Here is a 23,161-nt window from a genome sequence, read left to right on the forward strand (position 1 = left end):
TAAAATAACTTTGGGATTAAATAAAAATAGTCGCCTCGAGAACGATTACTCTCGACGTAATATATATAGAGGTATATATAGCTAGTTATGGTGGAATGAAGTTACTCATGCATCCACTTTCAAAGTACAGGATACTAAATTATCCTCTTCCTTCAATTCATGAATTTTTTTGTTGCTTATCAAGGAAAAAAAAAAAAAATTATAAAATTTTGCATTTGAATGTTGCATTTTATTTGGACATACAAAAAGCACAATAAACCCTTCTATAATTTTAGCTCTTTGAAAATGTGTGTTACTATGTACACTAATGAATAATATACTGATATATGTTTGGAAATTGACATTAAAATGAAATTGTCCTTGTTTTTTTTGTTTTTTTTGGGTACCCCTTACACCTGCTTTTGGGTAAAGTGCTAGTTAATCAATAATTAGAATAAATAGGTCAGTTTGGGAGAAAATGGTCTTTGAAACAGTAGGTTATGGTCAACTTAGGAGAGCAAATCCTTGAAAAAAATTCACTCGACCACATTGTGCAAATATCTCGAGTTTGGAGGGATAGGGGAATAACTGTGTGAAATGGGATTCTCCCATGTCCTTACAATACGGATTAGCTTTGTCGTACGTCCACGTCACTCCCTGAAAGTACGTCCACCCTGGCGGGCTTCCAGAACCATCGTAGGGCACCGACTATAAACCCCGGGTTAAGTCAACCATAATCTAACTCCACACCTCACGCCTATATAAAGCCCTTTCAATGCAACTATTCCGTCATTTCATGTGAGCCAAGATATTTATTTGTCTGAACTCCGGTGTGAGGGTTTTATTCTCCTTTGCAGTAGCACAGACGTTCACAATTCATGGGCTGATCAACCAATCTCCTCCTCGGATTAGCTCTTTCCGAAATCCCTGTTATTTAGAAGACGTATTTCTTCTCGTCAGGAGGGGGCTTAAGCAGAAATCACATTACCATCGGCCCTGATTACTTGTGACGGTATTTTAGGGGATTTTACAATGCCTGCAGCCTTTTGCGGGTGTGTTCGAATCTCCCTGCAGGGCTTGTTTGTCTACAGGAGCGTTTCTTCGCATCGTCTGAAACAGTGGGAAAGTTGGAGTAAGCGTAGTGCTATTAGTAGTAATTATTAACCCTTTGTTTGCATCCAGTTTTGACTGAATATGGCCGATCCGTTGATCTGGTAATCCAATTTATGATTCGGGTTTCCTACTTTTTAAAACTGTCTACGACTCTTTGGACGTGCGGAAGGAGAGTTTTATCGGGCGCATACCCGACCTGTGGTTTTATTGAGGTGAAAGAGTTAACAGTGTGAATTTAGTTTTGGATCTTGTCGATTTGAGTACTGCGATCTTTATAATCCCCGGGCTGGTGATATTCTGTAGCGGCGAGTACTTGAGATTCTGAATTGCTGTGGGGGTCGGTTTCACATATTATCTGGTACGAGAAATGCTTTTACACCCTATTTTTTTGAGGGCTCATAATGGCTGGAAATCTATCTCTCTGAAAACATAGATCCATGAAATCGGGATGTAATCTCTTTTTAATTGAATATTTTAAATAATTGGACGATCCGTATCCTCATGGAATTGTGCATTTGTAATAAGATACATCTTTCGTTTTAGCACATTGTGCTTGTGTCTTGTCCTCAGCTAGGCTTTTTTATATAAGTTAGTAGCCCTTAAATTTCTGTAGGTGCTCTGTTGTTGCTCGAATTGTAAGGTTCTTTATTCTTAAGCTTGGTTTTCCTGTGATCTTCAAGAAAGTCCTTACTTTTACCATTGAATGCTAGACTTCACGGTTTCACCACAGAGCGATACGACCAAAGTAGTAAAGAACACATAAAACTTATCACCGACAGGAAAGCCATCTAGAAATTGTGCAATATTTAGTTGTAGAGGAGATAATATGTAAATTATATTCTTCCTTCGATTTATATTTAATAGTAAGTTCCATAGTGGCTATAATATGTAATTTTTACCCCTTGGATTGAAATGCTTGTGGTTTTAACTGTCAAAATTGTGATCCAAGTGGTGGGTAGATTGTAGATACTTTAAATAGGAACACCTGAAATGCCCAAATATTTTACTACACTGGGCTGCATTAAATGCTTAAATAAGAAGATCAACATTGTTGAAAGGATCAAATTAAATTTGTCCTTCTAAATAGGGAGACCTGAAATGCCCAAATATACGACCGCACTGGGCTGCATTAAACGCTCAAATGAGAAGAGCAACATTGTTGAAAGGATTAAATAAAATTTTGGTTTGGGAATCTGTAATATCTGCGTTGCTATAATATCTATTTTACTTTAATTAAATGAAAGTAACCAACTTATGGAGTATCTAAGAATTTTATTTTTAGTTCTAATTTGAACAAGAGCTCTTAGAAGAGCTTGAGTCCCTGCCTTTGGACTATTGATAATTTATATTTAAAATGATGTCTAAATCATTTAATTAGTTTGTATGAAAAGCCACTAAAGTGTGCTGAATGCAGAGGCAGCGCAGCAACAGAAGAACAAAACACCCCAGAAAAGTACGCTTCCACAAAGCAGGGCAAACGCCGCCTTATTGTATCTAAGACTGTCATTGTATTTTTTGGATTATATCTAAGGCTTCGATCATTTCTCAGTTACAGCCGACTTCTTCTGTGAAAAATTGAATTGGGGTGAAACTGAAAACCCTAAGACGATTTCCTCCTGTCCAAGCGGAGGCTATTTTGCAAACAGAACAAAATTGTTACAAATTATTTTATTTTTTGTGTAAATTAAATTAATAATATTTCCACTCAATCATTTGTTTGTAATGTTTGAGGGACTCCTCTCTCTGCATCTTCAGATTCTGGCGAAATTTGCTTATGAACATTTCTGCCGACCGATCAACATCTTTTTCTTTGCTGGCTATCAAATTGAAATTGAGATTAGAATTTTCAATCTTTGTCAGTTTTCTGGCATTATCAGGAGGAGGAGGAGGGGAAACTACTGTTGCTGCAGCGAGTGAATTGAGTCTTTCAAGATGTAGACTTTGGCGAAAGCTGCGGATGAACCGCTGAGCCTCCTCATCGACATTACCATCTGCAGAAGAATGTTTCGACATTGGCTCTGACATTTATCGCCTCTTTAATGTTCTCAATGGACATTAATGAAAATGTGTTCGGATTTTTAAAGAAGAAATCTGAGGAGGAGAAACTTTTGTGTAAATTAAACTACTCCCGAAATCGAAAATGGGGCTCTAATTAAAGGATTAGCATCACTCATAATATTTCCACTTAATAAAGAGTAGAGACTTACCTGAAACGCATGATTTGCCTCAAGAAGAGGAGACAAAGATGCAGACAACTTGTCAACATTCTCTTTAAAGTTTGTGGAATCGTCCAAAACTTTAATGAAATTTCGCTTTTCAGGGATCAATTTCAAACCCACCTGTGGGTTGGCAAAGTTATTGTGGTAGGGGTGAGAAAGAGAGAAAGTCTCACATTGGAGGCGGCCATGGAAATCCATCCATGCTATTGCTTGAGAGTGGCAATTTAGGAAAATTCAACGGCCTCCTTGAAACTCTACTCCGCCTGCTCCCCTAGAGCCCTCAACAACACAATCATGAACTCCATCGCCATCTCTAAATCTTGGCAGATTTACTGCCTCCAGAAGTTGCCAGTGCTGAAGGAAAGGAAAGTAGCTCTTCAACATACTAGAAGAGTTTAGAAATAAATTTTGTGATCGCTAGGTGATAGTTGTGCTGAGCCATGTCTGTGCACGTGCTTCACCTGCTCTGCTTCCATTCTCCCAGTAAACTATGCCATGTGTGCTATACTTAAATTAGGCAACACTGACAGGCTAATAAATTCCTGACAATGATATTTATTACATTCTTATCCCTAGATTTTCTGAACATTTTCCATTTGGAAAAAAAGATTTTATGCCCAGGAAAATGGCCCTCAACCAATAGGAAAAAATATTTTTTGTTCTAGTAAATAAATTTAAAAAATATTCAGTTCAGAACTTTAGAAAATAATGATTGAACTTTAGAAAATGATGATTGTGTACTGAAAAAAGAAATAGGAGGGGGGGTAAATAAAAACATTAGTTCCCTGCCCTATATAAGGCAGGGACTAACAACCAAGCAACTGAGTTGCATTAAAACAGCATCCTAATTATTTAGGACTTAAATGTTTACAGCCAGATTTCGCTAAAAAATATTCATCTTTCTTAAACATTGTTGTTAATCTGACTTCATCCACGATATTAGGAAATCAAGGAAGTGTTACGGTACTCTATTGTCTTTATTCCCTATTTATAATAACTAATCCATGAAAAAGGTTTTGGCAGAAAGTAATGACATATCAACATCCTGGCTTTCTGTATCTCTGTTTTATATTTCAGTGTATGCACATAAAGGCGTATGAACTTTATCATTGTGCAAGAAGAAGTCTTGCTGCATTCACACTAATGAACTTACAATAGTTTAACAGAGTCAAGCTCCTATAGGGGTCAGTTTCTGGTCAGGTGTGGCCTGGGTTCGTCTATTTATTGTGGGTTCAGGCAGTGTACTGTTAATTCCTTATAACCTGGTTGAATTTGAGGGGTAACTGCACTAATCTGTCGGCTGTTCACATCCTATTTTATAAACCCCTGATGATGACTTCTATGCGCAAGGCAGAGGTTTGAGGGACGAGTAAAGTCTATTACAATGTTTGGGCAGGAGTTCCAGTTCAACAGAAATGTTCTTTCATTCACCCCAAATAGTAGCTGTATCCCCTTCAAAATGTAAGTCACTCTTAACAGGTAGTTACCTATGTCAACTTGCACATATAAGCCAACTAGTGACTATGAGGTGCTAATGCCAGTGACATTATTTAAATTTATTTGTGGTTCTTATAATCTACCCCTACCTATATCATTTAATATGAACTATATCATTTAATATGAATGTTGATGATATTTTTGAAGAACAGTATGATAAGTGATGAATAGGATACTTGATAAATGGTAGCTGAGTTGATATTTAAATTTTTTATTATTCTTACTTAAATTGACATTTGAGTTTTGAGTAAAATTTGATTATTGATATTGTAGTTTACTTATTATATAATATATGAAGCTAATTTGGATTGGCCACTAATGGAGGCTGCTTAAGCTACTTTACAGATTGTGTTGAGTTTTACTTATGTATTCATAGAGTTCTGTCACAGTTTTAGTGGTCGAATACAGGTTGTGGTCTTTCCATTTGTGACCATTTTAGTGATGTTACACATGCTATGTATATTTGAATTTTAAATTTGTATTTTTTGATGCAATGGGGTGTTAAATCAATTTTTTATGCAAATTACCAAGAAGCAGGCAGGGAGTGGTGCAGTTACAGGACTTGCTAGTTTTTTGGAGATGGTGGGAATGATTTTCTTTTAAATTTAATGGAATATTGTAAGTAAAAATACTGTGTACCATAAATGTTGTTTGTGTTAAATTCGAACCAGAAATATAGAAGGAATTGCACTTGCTCGAAACACACAATAGATAATTTCTAAACACTAGGCACAGAATTACCCTGGGAAAAAGACCCAGCTACATTGAAAATATCACTTTATCGAGTAATTAAAGAGTCTGAATATTACAATACCTACACATGGAAAGTATGCTAAACAATAATGAATCTGTAGTCTGTATGCTTCATGCTAAAGACTTTAACAACTATCAGCTGATAATGTCTACAATAAAATTAAACATAATAAGCTACAGCATAGACCTTGCAACCAGCAATTAAAGATTTTAACCAAAGAATATATGCCATTGTGGTACAGAAGCCTGATGCTACAGGATGTCTCTCCAGTTACAAGGCGGCGATGGTCCATTGTTTAGTATGACTCAACAGCTAGGTACACCAACAGTTTAATAATGGCGGCTCTCTGATGACCAACAGTTATGCAAGCATAAGTCTATTTGCTTATCAAAAGCCATGCAAGTTTATGGCTCCTTAATGACGAATGTTACTTCTTCAAAAACCTGAGATTTTGCAGTCACGTACGAAGTCTCCATGAAATACTAAACTGATTGATTGATACCTTTCAGCCAGTGAACATGAAAAAACAAATGCTGAGGAAGATGCCAGTTTCAGATAGAGATAATTTTTACAGGTAGGAAAGATAGTTTCTGAACCTACTCAGCTTTAACAGATGATATATGCCACACAAGAGTAAACAGAAATTAAGAAAATGCTACATAATTTAGAGTATTTCAGTTTTATAAATTATGATGTAGGGTCCAGGATAGTTCTTTCTCTCTTTGTTTTTAGTAAACCTGCGGGTTCTCAAGAATATGGTGTGGATATTGTATAACTGTTTGCTTCATTGGAGATCTTAAACTAGGACCAGCAACAGAACTGTGTTGCTCTGGGCATGCAGCAGGTTATGGAGAATCTGGTAATGTAAATTCTAATTTGCATTGAAATGTTATTTATGAAATGATGTTTTAGTATAACATACCAGATTTATTCTTGAAATACTTGAACATAGCAAAATTGCAACATGACCTAGAGACATTGAGCATTCAGAATATTAATGTAATACATAGTAACATAGCCAAGGGCCAATACTATGGTAAAAGTCGGAAAACAAAATTTAAATAGAAATTCAAATTGTCAACAAATAGGATTTTCATTTAAATTAGTTCTATTAAAGATACAAATATCATAAAGATACCAAGGACGAACCATGGTAAGTTAGCATTGAACCCATCAAATTGAACAACACCAATCTTGAAAATATTGCTGCTTTTTGTAGAGAGGAACCTTTGAACAACTGTTGATATATTGCTTGAATAGTCTGTAGGTGGGTAACTAATTAGTTTGAACTTTGGAGAAATTTCCAACCTTGTTTGTGTCTTGCCCTTACAATTAATAGCCAATGGCATAGGAAAGGAGTTAAACCCCCAAGAATTGGCTGTTGAGGCTATAGTTGCTAACTAATTAGATTATGGGATGTAGTCGCTACAGTTTCAAATAGAGGGAGGGCATTGAAATGTCTTTGGGTAGATGTGTGAGAACGAAAGTGCCATCACAAAGCCACTTCGGTGCCACATTGCACATATTGATTTCCCATTGTCCCAAATCATAAGTCATGTGACTCTTGTTGATATGCTAGTGCATCACAACATAAGATACATGAATGGAATTTGAAATTGCCATTGCTAAAAGTCACATATAGGGTGAAATTGTTTGCCATTGGTTACAAACAAGCCGCCATGGAGAAAAGTGCTTTATCCTAGTTGTGGCAATGCACAATTGGGCTATTAGGGGGGTATGCCATAGTATTGCATATGATGTAACCATTTTGAAAAGAATGGATAATTGTTGAGCATGTTGGGAGAGAAAAATGATGTCCAACAAGGTGGAGGTAACTCAATAACTAGTACATAAGAGATATTATTCTTAGGAAGGTTTGTTGTGTCCTACCAATGGGAGCATGAAAAAAAACAATGGGGACAAGTTGAAGTGGCAAGTGTAGGGAGTGTGTGGGGTTTATGTGTTAATGTTTTGCCCAAAAATAATGACAAATAAACAAGAATAAGGAAACATTTGAATAAAAATAGGCATGAACAACACAAGATGATGCAATATGAACGTAGATGAACCCTTAATGGAGGTGATCTAGTTCTCAACAATAAACATGCAACGGAAACACAACAGAAGACACAAGATCTGATACCAGACTTAAGTCTTTATTCATAAAACAACTGATTACATGCAATGTGTCTGGCTGTAAGGCCTTCTCGGTTTATGACCAAATACATTGCAACTAGGAACTATCCCAATCATCGAGCAACATCCCTACTTTGACCGAGTTTTCCAACTCCAGGGTCCAAAGTATTCCTAACATACATAATTGCCAACTACCTTAGGATGCTCTTGCATTAAGCGCCCTAGGTGCAAAAAGAAGAATATCTTGTGGGATTCAACACATAAACCCCGAATTGGTTCTTCACACACATCCTCCAAGTCTTCAACTTGCACACTCTTTCCAGCATTAGACAATTGTTTGCTCTTCTTCTGTGCATCCTTCCTCGGTGTACAGCAGGTATTTTTTCCACGCTGATCTCTAGCCCTCATAGAATCCTTCAGTTGAACTTAGTTACCAAAACTCAGTTTCCTTCTTTCAAGTTCCTTATTTTGCAAAGAAATTAGTGAAAACTTCCTGCAACCTTTCTCAGTTGTAAATATGTTCTTGACACAATCATGCATAGCCTGACAATTATACTATCAAGGTCTACCAAGTAATATATGACAACTACTCATGTCCACAACATCACATAACACTTGATCAACATTCTGTCCAATCTGAAAATTAACAAGGCATTGTTCTCTGATTTTCAGAGCATGTTCATCTTGTAACCAGCCAAACGTATAAGGACAAGGATGTCTCATTCTCTTCAAACCAGGTTTCCGAACAAGGTTATCGGTACTACCACCATCCACAATCATATCCCAACATTTACTAGCAGATTTAGCATTTACTAGTAGATTTATGAGTACAGGACAAATTCCTCCTCTGACAAGGTCCTAGTATTTTCTTAACGAGCAACAATTGACGAACTTATAAGTTGTCCTTCCCATGTTTGAATTCGTTGCCCGAGTTCACATTCTCATTTACCACAACTCTTCTATCACTGACTTTTTGCGAACATGCAGAAGGTCTATGACCTTCTCCATAACAAAAATAAGTACCCTTAAATTTGCTGCTACGTGTCCACTTTTGCTCAACAGGTTTTGGTTTACCTCTGGCACTTGGTTTATTTTTTGCGGAGTGATCATGCTTCTCCTTCCCTTGGGAACTACCTTGATGTCTTCTTTTCAACTTATCTTTTGCCTTCAAAGCATACTTATGAGCATCCTCAACCAAATCAATGTTTAGTATACCAATCTAATCCTAAATATTGAATCTCAAACCATTAACATACATACTGAGCCACCTTCTCCTTAGAAAGTTCTATGTTCAGACCAAATTGTCAACTTATAAAACTCCTCGGTGTAATCTTTCACAGAGATATCCTTTTGTTTCAAATTCTGCAATCTCTTAAACAACTCAAGATCATAATCTGCAGGGATAAACTTAGCTTTCAACTTAGTCACTATCAATTTCCAACGAGTGATCTTCATTTCACCTTTTCTTCTCTATCTCTTTGCAATTCTTTTTACCATACAGTAGCATGTCCTTTCAACTTAGTTTGTGCTAACCTCACTTTGAGCTGATCACCAATATCCTCTAAGTCAAAGTAGTCTTCCAGCTCACCAAGCCAATCAATCAGGTGTTCAAGATTCAAAGTACCTAAGAAATTAGAAATTTCCATCTTGTGCTTCAGCTTCAACCAAATGTAGATCTATCCATCTGACTAGCTTTGTTATCCATAAATCTTTCCACAGGGTTAGTTCTATCTTTCACCACGCGATCCAACAGCCTCAGTCTTCCACAACTTCCTCATAACCATCTTTAGCAGCCACATTCGTAGGTGCACCAACAATAGCTCTCATGATTTCAGCGACCATATCATTCTTCATTAATGCCATCTCAAATCTGAAATTTGCTTTAATCTTCTGTGAAATCTTAGTCTTCATAGTATCATAGAGATTTGCAATTGCTCTAGGGTCCAATCTTCTCGGAGGCATCTTCCAAGATTTTCTTAAACCCTTTGCAACAAATTCTACTCGAGCTCCTTGAGACAAGTCCAAGTTGCTTGTAAGCCAAATTGCAACCTAACACCTTGCACGAACAACCAAGAACAAATTACAAGTCTAGGAACACAAATTTGCAATATAAATCGGACAAACTTCTCGGCAATCATGTTCCAACAACCACCCGAGATCTTGGTGCAAACTTTGTCTCACTCAGTCATCTATTTACACACACAAGAACTCTGGGCTCTGATACCACCTGATGTAGTGCGAACCTAGATGAACCCTTAATGGAGGTGAGCTAGTTCCTAGCAATAACCACACAACGGAAACACAATACAAGATGGAAGATTTGATACCAAACTCAAGTCTTTATTCATAAAACAATTGAGTACATGCAATGTGTTGAGTTGTAAGGCCTTCCTAGTTATAGCCAAATACTAAGCAAGTAATAGTTTTGCAAGATCCCTTAAGACCCCTCAAGACCCAACCCAAACCCTAGCTAGTCTAGATCTGTAACACAACAACAATCTGGTAGAAATACCAAGTAAGATTTAAACTTGTTCTCGCAAGCCACCAAGCAATCTTCTTGTTTCACATGCCGCAACAACTAGCTTTGCTCACAAATTTGCAACTCCAGATTCTAAACACGAATCTTTGCTCTCAATCTTTTTGATTGAGTACTCCTCCTACAACTCTACCCAAGCCCTCCTTTAATATTTGCATGGCCACAAGACGACCTATTGCAAATAGAATCATCTAGAACCCCAATAAACCCAATATGCCACATGTTGGCTTATAACAATCATTAAATTCACCTAGGACAAATAACCAAGAGTCAAAGAAGTCCACAAACATCCCTATAATTGATTCTGATCACAATCATATGCTACACGCATTAAATGCACCAAGTTGGCCAATCAAATCTGCAAGAACACCATTTGACTAGCCAAAATACCGAGTGTCAACAAAACCACCAAGTGAGCCAAGCATTGTTGAGCAAGCACGACAAGGGAGCTCCCATAAGCATTGCTAAGCTCCTTCAGTTGCCGAGTTTCTTGGTCAACACTACATCCCAAGTACGATCGAGCGCCACAAGCTTTGCTGAGCTCCTTTAGTGATTGAGTACGTTGGTCAAAATTGCAGCTAAGAACTATCCCAATAATGACCAAACAACATCCTGCCTTTGATCGAGTTCTCCGACTCCAATGTCCTAAGTACTTTCAATATACAGGATTGACAACTACCCTAGGATGCTCCTACATCACAAGAACTCATCTTGGAAAATCCTTTAGCTTGAAGAGAAAAACCCAGCCATACCAAAAAAATTACTTTTATTGATATTATAAATGTTCAAGTACACAAAACAATCATATATATATATATATATATATATATATATATATATATATATATATCACACATAAAAATGTTGATATAATTTCCACTTAATGCGATGCATTGTCACATAAAACAACCATAGATTTATATTGAATTGAGACTCTTCATATCACAATAGAGGGTTTCTTCAATTTTCCATAAACAAGACTTCACATTTCCAAATGCATGACTCTTCGCATGTTGCATGTTTCGTCATATAATGAGACACCTAGCACACGTCAAATGCCACATTGTGCTCACTTAATATGACAGAAATATCATCATAAATGTATCGTCTCTAGCTGTTGATCCAACACACAACAAAATCAGAGATAAAGATCTCTATTGCAGCTATAATCTTCAACACTCCCTCTTAGCAAGAGAGAGATCTTTAGTATGGCAAGCAAGCACAACTGCAACCAAAGATGTCAATAATAAATACTCATCATATAGATTCCCAATAATAAATACTCATCATATAGATTCGCAGTGAAAACATTGTTATCTCAACATAACATTATTCATCATAGGTACTTCATAAGCACATACAATTAAAGTGATGGAGGCACACACGACTTCTACCATGCCTACTCGCAGAGGGTGGAATGAGGGCTTTCACCTCAAACTTCTCTAAGAGATGAATGCATTTCCACTCTGCCTATTCACAGAGGGTGGTCCAGCATACTTTTTTGGAGAGGGTGGAACAAGGCCTTTCACTTTAGATTTCTCTCAAAGAAGAATGCATTTCCACCATGCCTACTCGTAGAGGGTGATCCACCATACCTACTTTCTGAGGGTGGAACAAGGGATTTCGCATTGAACTTCTCTCATAGAGAAGAAGTCATTAACAAGGGAACTCCCTTTGAAATTTCACAGAGAACTTGTTGATAGCATGTATAAGAATGAGTGAGATTCTCTCTCAAGAGAGACACCCTTTCAGCAGGGACAACTTTGATCACACAATAAGATAGCTGATTCCAAGTTGACCAAACAGGGAGCCACATAAGCTTGCAAAGAATTAGACGTAACCTCCCTTTGAAGCTGAAAAGTCTCCTTTTGAAATCCATTTCCTGTATATGATCTTCCCCTCTTAATGAAGATATGTATCAGCAATTCAGTCCCATGACTACAAGCAATGTCTCCATATTTATGAATCTCTCATCATCTCAGAGAGATTAATAAAGACTCATAAAATCAAGCTATTATGAAGAGAAGAAGAGAAGTATAGAGATCAATGCTTAAAACATGGATTATTCCCAGTAATATTATAAAACTTCATGATCTATACTCGTAATCACAGAATACCTGTTTTTTTGTGTTCTACACAATGATCTCTTTTAACAATATGGAAAATGCAGACCAGCATTCATAGCACTTGCTAAACTCCTTTTCTTCAGCAGCATTTGTAATTACCCAGTCACTATAACTACAATGGAAGTACACAGTTGCCCAAATACTCTGGCTGATACGTATGTCTACTTATCAGTCATTGACCATGTTCAAACTGTTTACCACCTAGTGTTGTTCACAATCACAAATACTTCACCTATCCTCCAACACTATACCAAAAATATTCCTCCTGGTCTTACTGTAGTCCCCGTATGAAATATTCAATGAATTATTTGTGAATGCTTTTAACCAGAAAGCATAAAAGGATATCAAACATCTACCCGTAAATACAATGTAGATGCCAAAACTTGTACTACTGCATAAAAAGAGAATAAAGAACAGCAGATGACACAAAGTTCACTTGCTGTACGCTGCATAGTGCAATGAGAACAAAACTGTATCTTTCACCTTCTTGAGAGAATAAAAAATCAGAGCCTCTAAAGATATTTTGAAAAGATAATGTAACGGGGAAACAGTGATATCGAAATGTAATTCAGAGAAAACTGAAAATGACGCTAAGTTCATTACCAGTGGAAGGAAAATATAGTATAATCAAAGTTCTGATATAATTAACCTTCAGTCTCCCTTCCCTGACTTTAAAAGATTATGAAATGTCTTCTACTCATTACAGACAAACCGCTGTTTAAAAAAAAAGAAGACAGAAACTTCTTTCACAAGATTACATCCACTATCAAAAATCCTGCCCCTATCTCAGCTACAAAGTTCTGAAAAAGAGAAAAAGAAAAATAAAGCCCATGCTCTGCCTCTCGTGCCTCTCAAGGAAAATGAAAATGATTTGCTAAAACTCCTTCCCTTCTAGAACGCAAAGCCTCCAGTCTAGAAGAAGGAAGCCAAAAATTGGAACCCCTTGTACTTATTTGCTATCACCTTTTATCCTTTCTGATGTGGGTCCTTGTTCTGTTTTGGGTAACTGATTCTTGCTGGTCGGTTCTTTTCATATTCCCAAGAAAATTTTTATCTTTTCACCATGGGTTTTCCTTGATCATCTTTATCAAAGTTTCTGTATTTTTACCATTCTGATGACTCCTCAACTTTTATCTCTGTAAGATCAAATCATCTTCAGTTATCAAAACTGAATCTTGAAATTGGCTTTTTCTCGCTGGCAGATTTTCATTGGCTTTTTTCTGTCTTTATATGATCTTTAAGTAATGTTACTAACCAAAGACAATATAATGCTATGTTACCCCAAGTTTCCGGGATGAGGGGACAGGGGGACGGGGAAACGGGTTTTCGGGAGAGTTTTTTTTTTTTTGTCGAAACAGGGGACGGCAGGGGACGGTTATATATATATATATATATATATATATATATATATATATATATCTGAATTTTATCTGAATTTTCAAATATATCCATCAATTCTACATTCATCATAGCAACATAGTTATAAATTATCAATTTCATTCATCAAATAATGATTCATCAATGATCATAGAGCATAGCAATCAGCATCTAATCGAATCATTGTAGAAAATTCTAAATAGCATTATTTTCAATCATCATCATTTAAGTACTTAAGATACCATTAGCACATAATGAAATGAGTCAAATAAGAGAATGAAAAACATCAACTCTCAATAAAATGGAACCATTGAATAGATAAAGACTCAAACTTTAAAGTTTTAAACTTTTGAAGTATCAACTATAGTGTATCAATGATCATATAATATTATAATGTCAATACAGATCACTCCAAGTCTGAAACATCAAAGTCAAAATGAAAATTAAAGATACTAAGGGAGCTGCCCATAATCATCCATATCAAAGTCACTATCACTATCATCCTGAGCTTCAAAATGAAAACAAAGATGGTATGATAGTTGCCCCTAATCATTCATTTTATAATATATTTTATAAAAAAATTGACTTCTACATGTCCGGGCCTGCAGATGACTGGAAAATCATTTTTTTAATGATTTTTTTGAGTTTAATAAATTTTAATAGGAACCTTTTATGCAGTCCCCGGGACGTTAGGGAACGGAAAAACAGTGCTCGATACGGTCAACGTGGTTTGGGAACTCGTTGACCGTTCCGAAGTTTCGGGGATGCATTTCCTATTTTTTTCTCCAAGTGGGGACGTCTGGGAAACGTCCCTTGCCGTCCCCCCGTCTCCGAAATCGTCCCTGTTTTCGAAACTTTAGGTTTAGGGGTGGAAACGCGTCCTCGGGTAACATAGATATAATGTCTATTGAAACATTATAACATTATTCAATTCTTTCCAAGTCTTTGTTTATGATGCCTGTCATTCCACTATTCTTCATCAAACGTTCTTCATATTTTATAACCTTAGCATTAGAGGAACCTGTCGTCTTCATATCTCAGGTTCGAGCTTACATCCTTTGCATTGGGATCAGGCATATTAAGACATCATTGCACAGAACGCCAAGATCATGACTCTTCACCCACGAGCATTACAAACCTTAATAGTTGCATTTGAGTTGGGGGCTGACGCTAATGTTTTTAATGATGAAAACTAGAGTCTTCATCGTGTTCTTGTGAAATGGCCTATGCATGCATTTTGTTGCTATCTTTCGAACAGCTTGAATGGCAACGCGTTTAAGCATTGTGGGAGCTTGGCCATCATGGGTGCGGCAAATTACCATCCACATTTCTTTGCGGATGTTGTTATTAACTTCTTTGTAGTCGGCATCTTGCACGGTTGACTATGAGTTCGTTGCCGCCAACAAGGAGTCGCAGACTATGCTTTGCTGTAACAAACACGTGGCCTTTATTTATCTGCACATGTTGGTTAAATACTCCCAATACACCCGCAGGATTTTGCTTACTCATGTATCCGAGCCTATCTCATCTTCATCCACGTAACTCCTCAGATTCTATATTCTGTTATTTTTCCATATTGATATGCAATATCTTAATGTGTTTATCTCATGGGCACCGTCCTCTCTGTTGAACTGTAGAAATATTAATGAAGCATATGCAATGTTGCTACGGATATTGAGGTTGCACGAAATATGATCTCTTTATGTCAGCATCCCAAAATGTCAATATGTGACTCTTAAGCATCAATTTTCGTGCATCTTGTACTAAGAGGATACTTTTAGGATTGAATCAATCTGACTCGAAAATGAGAAGAGAGTACCCTCTTTGGGTTGAATTTGATCTTTGAGCTTGAACACTGAACCTCAGAATAAAGACACTTTGAAGATTCGCCATGGTGGTATTTTGTTATTTAACCAAGGTGCATCTCCAAATTACAACCTCTGAACTTCTGCACTGATTCTGAATCATGAACTGATGCTGGACTTTAAACTTTGCTGAATTGACAAATCTGCATTTTGAATTTCTGGAATGGTTAACTTGAACCCCTAAATCTGCATTCCTTCAGATGAATTACTTGAACCACTGAAACCAAGCCACTGAATCATACATGTGAACCTCTTAGAATAGATCATCGAACCTGCATGAGCACATTGAACTGTTTTGAACCGCTTTGAACTAAGTTCGAAGTGGTTCAAACTCTACAGTTGAAGTTTTAAAATCGTGTCCATATCAGGTGCTAACACATTATAAATATGAATCTGTTTGGTTTGTCATTACAGCCGATGCTCCTCCATTAGGCTTCTTGTATATTTTAGATATTTTACAACAGTTTGTGTTCTCTTATCTTTACCTTTGGGAGGTCTCAAGTATCATCAAGCTTCAGGTTTTCTTAAGTGAGGCGTGAAATTTTATATAATGCTTTTTAACTTGAGACTTCCCGGGTACATTGTCCCTGGGAACTTTTCACTGGGAATTTGGTTGATGTCCTTTGGAGTCTGGATGGTACCCTTAGGACTTGGTGACTGAGGGGATGAATAAGAGTTGGACAGCCCTGCCATTACACTTTGAAAAAACCATTTCAGCACATTGTAATCACTTTAAAATGTCGTGTCAAAAATTTGGGAAATTATAAAATAAAAAAACCGCACATCCATCCCTATTGTGTATAATGGCAGAAACGATACTAATATAGATTATATCAATATCTTCGGACTTTTTGGATCAATAATGGACTGCAATTTTTTTAATTTATTATGATTATTACTGATTAACTATCTTTATTTTGAAAATAAAATGAATTAAGATGCAGTTTCAGTTTTTCTTATAAGGTGCAAACTCGTGAATCTTTACCTCCTTTAAATATGAAAACAAACGTTTGACTTGGTAGATCCTAAATTATCCAGACTAAATCCTAAAGCACGAGGAGTTACGTTTGTGTGTTTTCCAGCAGAGTTGTAAGAAAGCTTGTTTGATATCGTGGTTTTGTGTGTGTTTGTGAAAGCATTTTCGTGATAATTTTATTGCCTTTATTTTGTGGTTTTTTATAACGAGAGTGTGAAATAATGATGATCATTTTCATCTTGTGCATATTGATCGTTGTGGTCCAGTTTCTCTTAATTTTGTTGCATTTGTTCATAAATTTATAAATAATATATTCATGGTTTTTATAACAAGAGTTCGGAATAATAGTGAATCATTCTCGTTTTGTGAGTATTGTTCACTTTGCTCAAGCTTCTCTTTGATGTTATGGTCTTATGCATCCTTGTAAAATTAAAATATGTACATTTAAAACTTTACAGGATGAAGATTTTCATCCTTTGAATTTTGTTTCAAGATTTACAAGGTTCTCTTAATGTTATTTATGTAGTTTTCTTTTATGGTAAATTAACAGTTTGCAGGTGATCATACAGATGCAATACTGATTCACTTTGCTCAAGCTTCTCTTTGATGTTATGGTCTTATTCGTCCTTGTAAAATAAAAATATGTACACTTAAAACTTTACAGGATGAAGATTTTCATCCTTTGAATTTTGTTTCAAGCTTTACAAGGTTCTCTTAATGTTATTTGTGTAGTTTTCTTTTATGGTAAATTAACAGTTTGGAGGTGATCATACAGATGCAATACTGAACTATTCTCAATCATGGCAGTTTTTCAAAAAGTTTTAGATGTTTGATAGGTTGCATGTGATTGAGCAAGTCTTAATTACTTTTCTGAGTTTGCTAGTTCTTTCTTGTTTACTAGTTTCTTAAGGAGGCTTAACAATTAACCGACTATATATCATTGTTGACAGCAGGGTCTTGGTAGGTTTCTGCAGATTTTTCTGAGAGATACATGGTTGATTTGGAAAGTAGACTATTTTTAGTGTCCCGATGATGGCAATTTGAATCTGGAGGACAGTTTGAAGTGGTGTTTGACAAGTTTTATCAATACAGCTGAAATTAAGACTAGTGGAACTAAACTATATGTGTAGCATATGCAACAGTATGAGCAATCTGATTGAAGAGGGTGTGAGTGCATTTAGCATAGGAGATGAGGTTGATGGGTTGATTTTGAAAGGTGAGGTTTCTCCAGTTGAAGAGTTGAGGAATGCTTTTGAAGCAGGTTTGAATATTGATGTCACAGAAAAGCCTAGTGGCAATTCAAATCAGCGAGACAAGGTATGTTTTTCATGCACAAATGGGAAGGAATGTGCTTCATGCCAATGTCTGAAAGAACAAGAGCATAAAGGAGGCTCTAGAAGTTTCAAATCAGTTGCTGTTATCAGTCACAATGAATGTTCTCAGGTGGAACAGGGGAAATTTGCCCTAGATTCAGGAGACTTGAAGTTGTGCAAGGCTTTAATAAAGTGTGCATCATTTCCATGTTCTGTGGGTTCATCTGTATCTTCCCACAATGTGTCTAATGATGATTCTAGGAAGGCCGAGAGTGAAATTCTGAATGGCAAGCAGCGACCTGAACTGAAAAACACACTCTATGGGCGCACATTTTCACTTCCTGTAAGCCCTTGTTTATCCTGTGACGGTTGCATATTAAATTATTTTACATAACTTTTTAGAATATTAATGAAGCTGGATTTTGTAAGTTTGGACATGGTTTCAAAGTCATTTTTATGGGTGTTTTGTGAATGTCCTCAAGACAGTTCTCTACACGTCATGCTTAATAGGTTATGTGATTCTGTGGACCCTTTTCCCCACTAATATTTAGAGTTGTTGTGTCCCTTTCAGTCTTCAGTCCAATTAATGTCAGCATTGAGAGGGGGTCAGGAGCGAAGTGGTTTGGGACCTCGTCCAAAGCTATCAGTGAAATGGGCACCAGATGTACAAGAACCAAAGCAAAGTTCCGTGTCCCATACTGTAAAAAATTCCAGGCAGTACCATTCGAAAAGGAAGGATAAGAAACATAAGCACAGAGGAAAGTCGAGTCATACAAGTGAAAGCAGTAAAAGTTCCAAGAGGCGTCATTCGAAGCGAATTTATACGAATGAGAGTATTCATGCAAGGTTTATTATCTCTCTATTTCCTTGAATACATACATTATTGTTGAAATCAATTATTTTCCGTCATTTCCTCAAGCTTTTTCTGATGAATCTATTTTGCAGATTGCAGCTTCCAGCATATGGTAATAGCATATTGTTAGATGCCTGGGCTTCAGGAAATCCAAGGAATTCTGTTTTATTGCCTGTTAAGACTCAACTTACGGGGTTGGGTACACCTATTTTTGAGATGCAAACAGGACAGGATGACCTTTCGATCAATATGCATTCTAAGCATTTCTGTGAACAAGGAGAAAACGATCGCTTTGCTAAAGGTTTGTCAGATATAGATTTTTTATCTCAAGGATTGAAATGTGCCAGTTCTTTGAGGTACAATATTCAGGGAAAAAATCTTTCGTGTACAGAGGCTGCGTGAAAGTGTTTGTGTGGTTCTGTGCTCATCGTAGTGCTTGAATAACTTAACAGTGTGCTCCATTGTAATTATGTTGTTGGATATTTTTTCTTTTTTGAAACATCAACTCACCAATGTGACGGTGTACATCTCACCCATCGTAAAGAGTAATGATTTGCACTTGAAATAATAGAGAGTAATGGTTTGTGCCTTAAATCAGGAGTAATGTTGTGGGCTCTAAATATTCTGAGTGGCCATTTTAACAAGCCAATAAACAACATATTTTTGTTTTTACAGTTGGGTTCTACTTAGTCGAATTAATTATTATTTGGTACTGCAAATCGACACTATAACTTCTGCGCCCTTTCTTCCAGAATTTTTTATTAGCACTTATCCTTGTGTGTGCGGGGTCCGACTTTCATATTAAACACTTCCATGTCATGGGCAGATTCCGCGGTTCACAATCAGCCTAGTGGACAAGAGGGTGAAAAATTTAAAAAATCAAATACTTTTGAGCCCTGCCCATGTATATTCTGCTCCGTCTTAAAGTTGGCTAAAGATATTTTGCACAATGTTTCGTACTTATATTTAAAGATAATTGATTGCATTCGTCCAATATTAAGGAAATATAATTTGATCATGATAGTAACTCTTGTATTAGTTTAAAAGTTAAATCTGCAAGCAATTGCATGTTTGGGGGTGGTTGTTTTAAATCTTTCTGTTATGGTGGTTAAATATTGATGCTTAGAGCGGTGATTTAGAATTTTGTCTGTTATCAAAATTTGATAACCCTCAAGAGTAGAGCAAAGTTCATTTGAAAACATGAATTAAGATTCTTCTTGTACTATATATCATTTGATCTGTAGTTTTGAACCAAACTAGTTAATTTTGACTTTTCATTTTCATAGTTAGTTGATGGACGACCAAATATTGTATTAGTATAATTTCAGAAGTGGAGGTAATATTTGCGTCTGAGGTAAACGGAGTGGTGGATATCGATTCTAAGAGTTGATTATAATTTTTTTTTTAATGATCTATATGGGAGCAACCAATTAATAATTGAATAAGAGCTCTTTTGGAGCTGGAGCTGGAGTCCTTGCCTTTCATGAAAGAGTAAGAATAATAAAAAGAGCTAATATACTATATCAAAGACAAGAAGCAAAAGTTAAAAAAATAGACATTGTACTTTAATTAAAAAGTAATAGATTAAATTATAATATAATTTTTAATCAAAATTCATTTCAGATTTAAAAAATAAATAATTTTTTTAAAAACAAATAAATAAATTATACTTAATTTTCTATTTTTTTGATAAACAAATTATTTAACTATTGTCCATTAGTTTAGAATAAAAATTAAAAATTAAAAACTAAATACATTGTTTTCAGTTTACATTTCTAAATATAAGAAATATTAAAAAATTATATACACAAATTCAAAACAGTAAATTAATCAAACCAAATTATACAAGTCTCCTATCATTAGTAAGCATATGCTTGAAATTGAGTGGTGTGTAAGGGTGCAAACATAAAAATTGTCGTCCAAAGTTTGCACGAGGAAGATTTTTTTAAATATCATAGATGTTCTCGCAAGTGTGTGTAGTGTTTATATTTTTCGTCTCACATGCATAATAAATGCATTTGCTGTGCTCTCACTTTCATTCATCGTCACATACATAACAAGAGCTCTTGGTGAGCTGGAGTGCCTGTCTTTTGGGGATTAGAGAGTTGCAAGCAGAGTGGGTTCAACCATGGAGGAAACTCTATACATAAGTGTGCTCACGCTGGAGTAGTAGTGAGATAAGTGACCTCCCGATCCTGGTGTTTCATCTCTATAGCATCAACTAGATTATCCAATTTAGAACTACCTATTTCTAATTTTATAAATAATATTTGGCCATTAAATTTTAAGAATAACCAATGTAACTAGCTACCAATTAATTTTGGCACCTAAATTTGATTCTCAAATAGTCCTTAGCTTGTAACCAGATACATGATCATGGTAAAAATATGTTTTGTCATGCTATTGTCTATAATAAAAATATACGTTCCATGATAACTTAAAACTTTAAAAGTTAAAAAAATCTAATTTTTTTATTAATAAAAAATAAGTATATATATTGTATATATATATTGTATTTTTATTTACATTTTATTTTTGAATAATTGTTGATTAAAAATAGTTTATACCAATCAAAGTCTAATTTTGATGATAAAATAATCATATTTTCTAAAATGTATATCTTATGATTAAATCATATATTTAAGAAGTATGATTTTAATTAGATAATTATCCAAACAAATTGTCAAATTTAAACGCTAGTATTTTGGTATTTAATCTAATACTTTTTTCGATCAATATTATATATGGTCTAGTAGAGAAGTTCTCATGTTCGTTGGTAGGGGACCAACTCCCGTAATCTTAAAAAAATTTAAATATATGTTAAAGACTAGGTCTAGATTTTATCTTATTACCTATGAAAAAAAAATAGATTAGATTTGGAATGTTAAGTGACATCAAGGTTTTAGAAATATAATATATAAAACTGAAGGCCCTGTTTATCAAGCCGACTTCATCATAGAAGTCAAATGCTAAATGCCCTCTAAAAATATCAAGAAAGTTAATTAAAAATATGATGAGAATTCTTTCGAAACTCTTTATTATATGGAAACATTTTATATGGTTCATATGTCTTTAAAAAAAATAGATGTTATTTAATAGTATATTTATATGTAAGTCTGAATGAGAAATATATCGATAATCAATCTGCAGTTCGCATTGCCAGACTTCTGATTCTGCCCAGGGCCTGCTTTTCTTCTAAGAGATTGTTTCGAGGCGACGGATGTAGTTGACCCAGATGTAATCAATCACCGGAAACTGCAGATCGAAAATGGCGAGGTTTTGTACTCTGGGATGAGCTAATCGCGTGGGAAGCCACGTGACTTCAATTTTTCACGGGGGATTTGATGACAAGACATGGCTTGATAACATTAATGATGCACAGTTGTTTATTTATTTGCTATGGACAGCTGTCTATGCTTGTGACAATTTTTAGAAAATCAAAAAATCATAAAAACCCCAGGAAAATATGCCCAACCAATAGAAAGTCGAGATTTCTCATTTGATAAATAGATTTTTTTAATATTTGCACTTAAACTTTATAATATGTGAATGCTCCAAGTCATAAATTTTAATTGGGGGGTTAAAAAAAACATAAGTTCCCTGCTAAAGGCAGGGACTAATAAATGTACCCACTGTGCTGTTACTTCCAGTGTTTTTCCCTTAATTTTCTAGTCCCCAATAAATCGATTAATCCTGAGGAAATTACCCATTGAATAATTGGATATTAGCATTTTCCATCACGAAAAATAATTTTAAAATATAACCTTTATGTATTTGGAATATGGCATATAGGCACAATCCACTTATTGAAACACCAAATAATTTGATATTAAATTATTTCTTAGATTAAAGCAATAAAATATTTTACTTAAATTAGAGTGGAACAACATTAGTAATGAATTTGTTATAAGCGATGACGTGAGGTTTTATAGGAAATAGTTACAAATTTGAGCGGAAATAAAAACAATTAGAAATCTGAGCGGAAGGGGGGTTAATTGTTCATTGTTCTTCTTTGTCATATCATTACTGAGCCTTCCAAGGGCTTACTATTCCCATAAAATATTCATTCAAACCTAAAACTTTACTTCTCATTGTTGTCAAGTGACTATCCATTAGGATTGCACAAAAAATCCAGAAGCTTTGATGTAATTGCAGGATGCATGGCTTGGATTGTAGGACTCCATTGCATGGAACCCAAAGCTTTCCAATAGAATAGCTCGTCCAACCCCGGCCTTTACAATTTGCTAGTACATTGTAATTGAGATATAGAACAGATAGAGAGTACATCAGGTTATGGATAACATGGATAACGACATGGCTGATATCTTTAATAGAGTTGATGACCTGGTGCACATTAGCGATGAAGAACCCATTCATGGCAACAATGTTGGCAACATTTTCATTCATTCAAAACCAG

At 35.6% G+C, this 23,161-nt stretch overlaps 1 protein-coding gene across 3 annotated transcripts; it reads left to right on the forward strand.

Annotated features, from left to right (window-relative positions):
- The first annotated feature begins 770 nt into the window (after positions 1-770).
- LOC149578262 (uncharacterized) lies at positions 771-19,338 on the forward strand. 3 transcript variants are annotated; one of them, XM_089827995.1, is made up of 5 exons: positions 771-1,450; positions 5,804-6,136; positions 17,532-18,234; positions 18,463-18,737; positions 18,837-19,338. In XM_089827995.1, the coding sequence occupies exons 3-5, from the start codon at positions 17,701-17,703 to the stop codon at positions 19,144-19,146; spliced, it is 1,119 nt and encodes a 372-aa protein (XP_089684121.1). In that variant the 5' UTR covers positions 771-1,450; positions 5,804-6,136; positions 17,532-17,700; the 3' UTR covers positions 19,147-19,338. The 3 variants fall into 3 exon arrangements, with proteins under 3 accessions (XP_089684121.1, XP_089684118.1, XP_089684122.1); XM_089827992.1 differs by lacking the exon at positions 5,804-6,136; XM_089827996.1 differs by lacking the exon at positions 5,804-6,136 and having other exon boundaries at positions 17,553-18,234.
- The last annotated feature ends 3,823 nt before the right edge of the window (positions 19,339-23,161 follow it).

The sequence above is a fragment of the Cupressus sempervirens genome, chromosome 1 (assembly GCF_028749045.1).
Source record: "Cupressus sempervirens isolate cs-2001-9-10 chromosome 1, ASM2874904v1, whole genome shotgun sequence".
Classification (NCBI taxonomy): domain Eukaryota; kingdom Viridiplantae; phylum Streptophyta; class Pinopsida; order Cupressales; family Cupressaceae; genus Cupressus; species Cupressus sempervirens.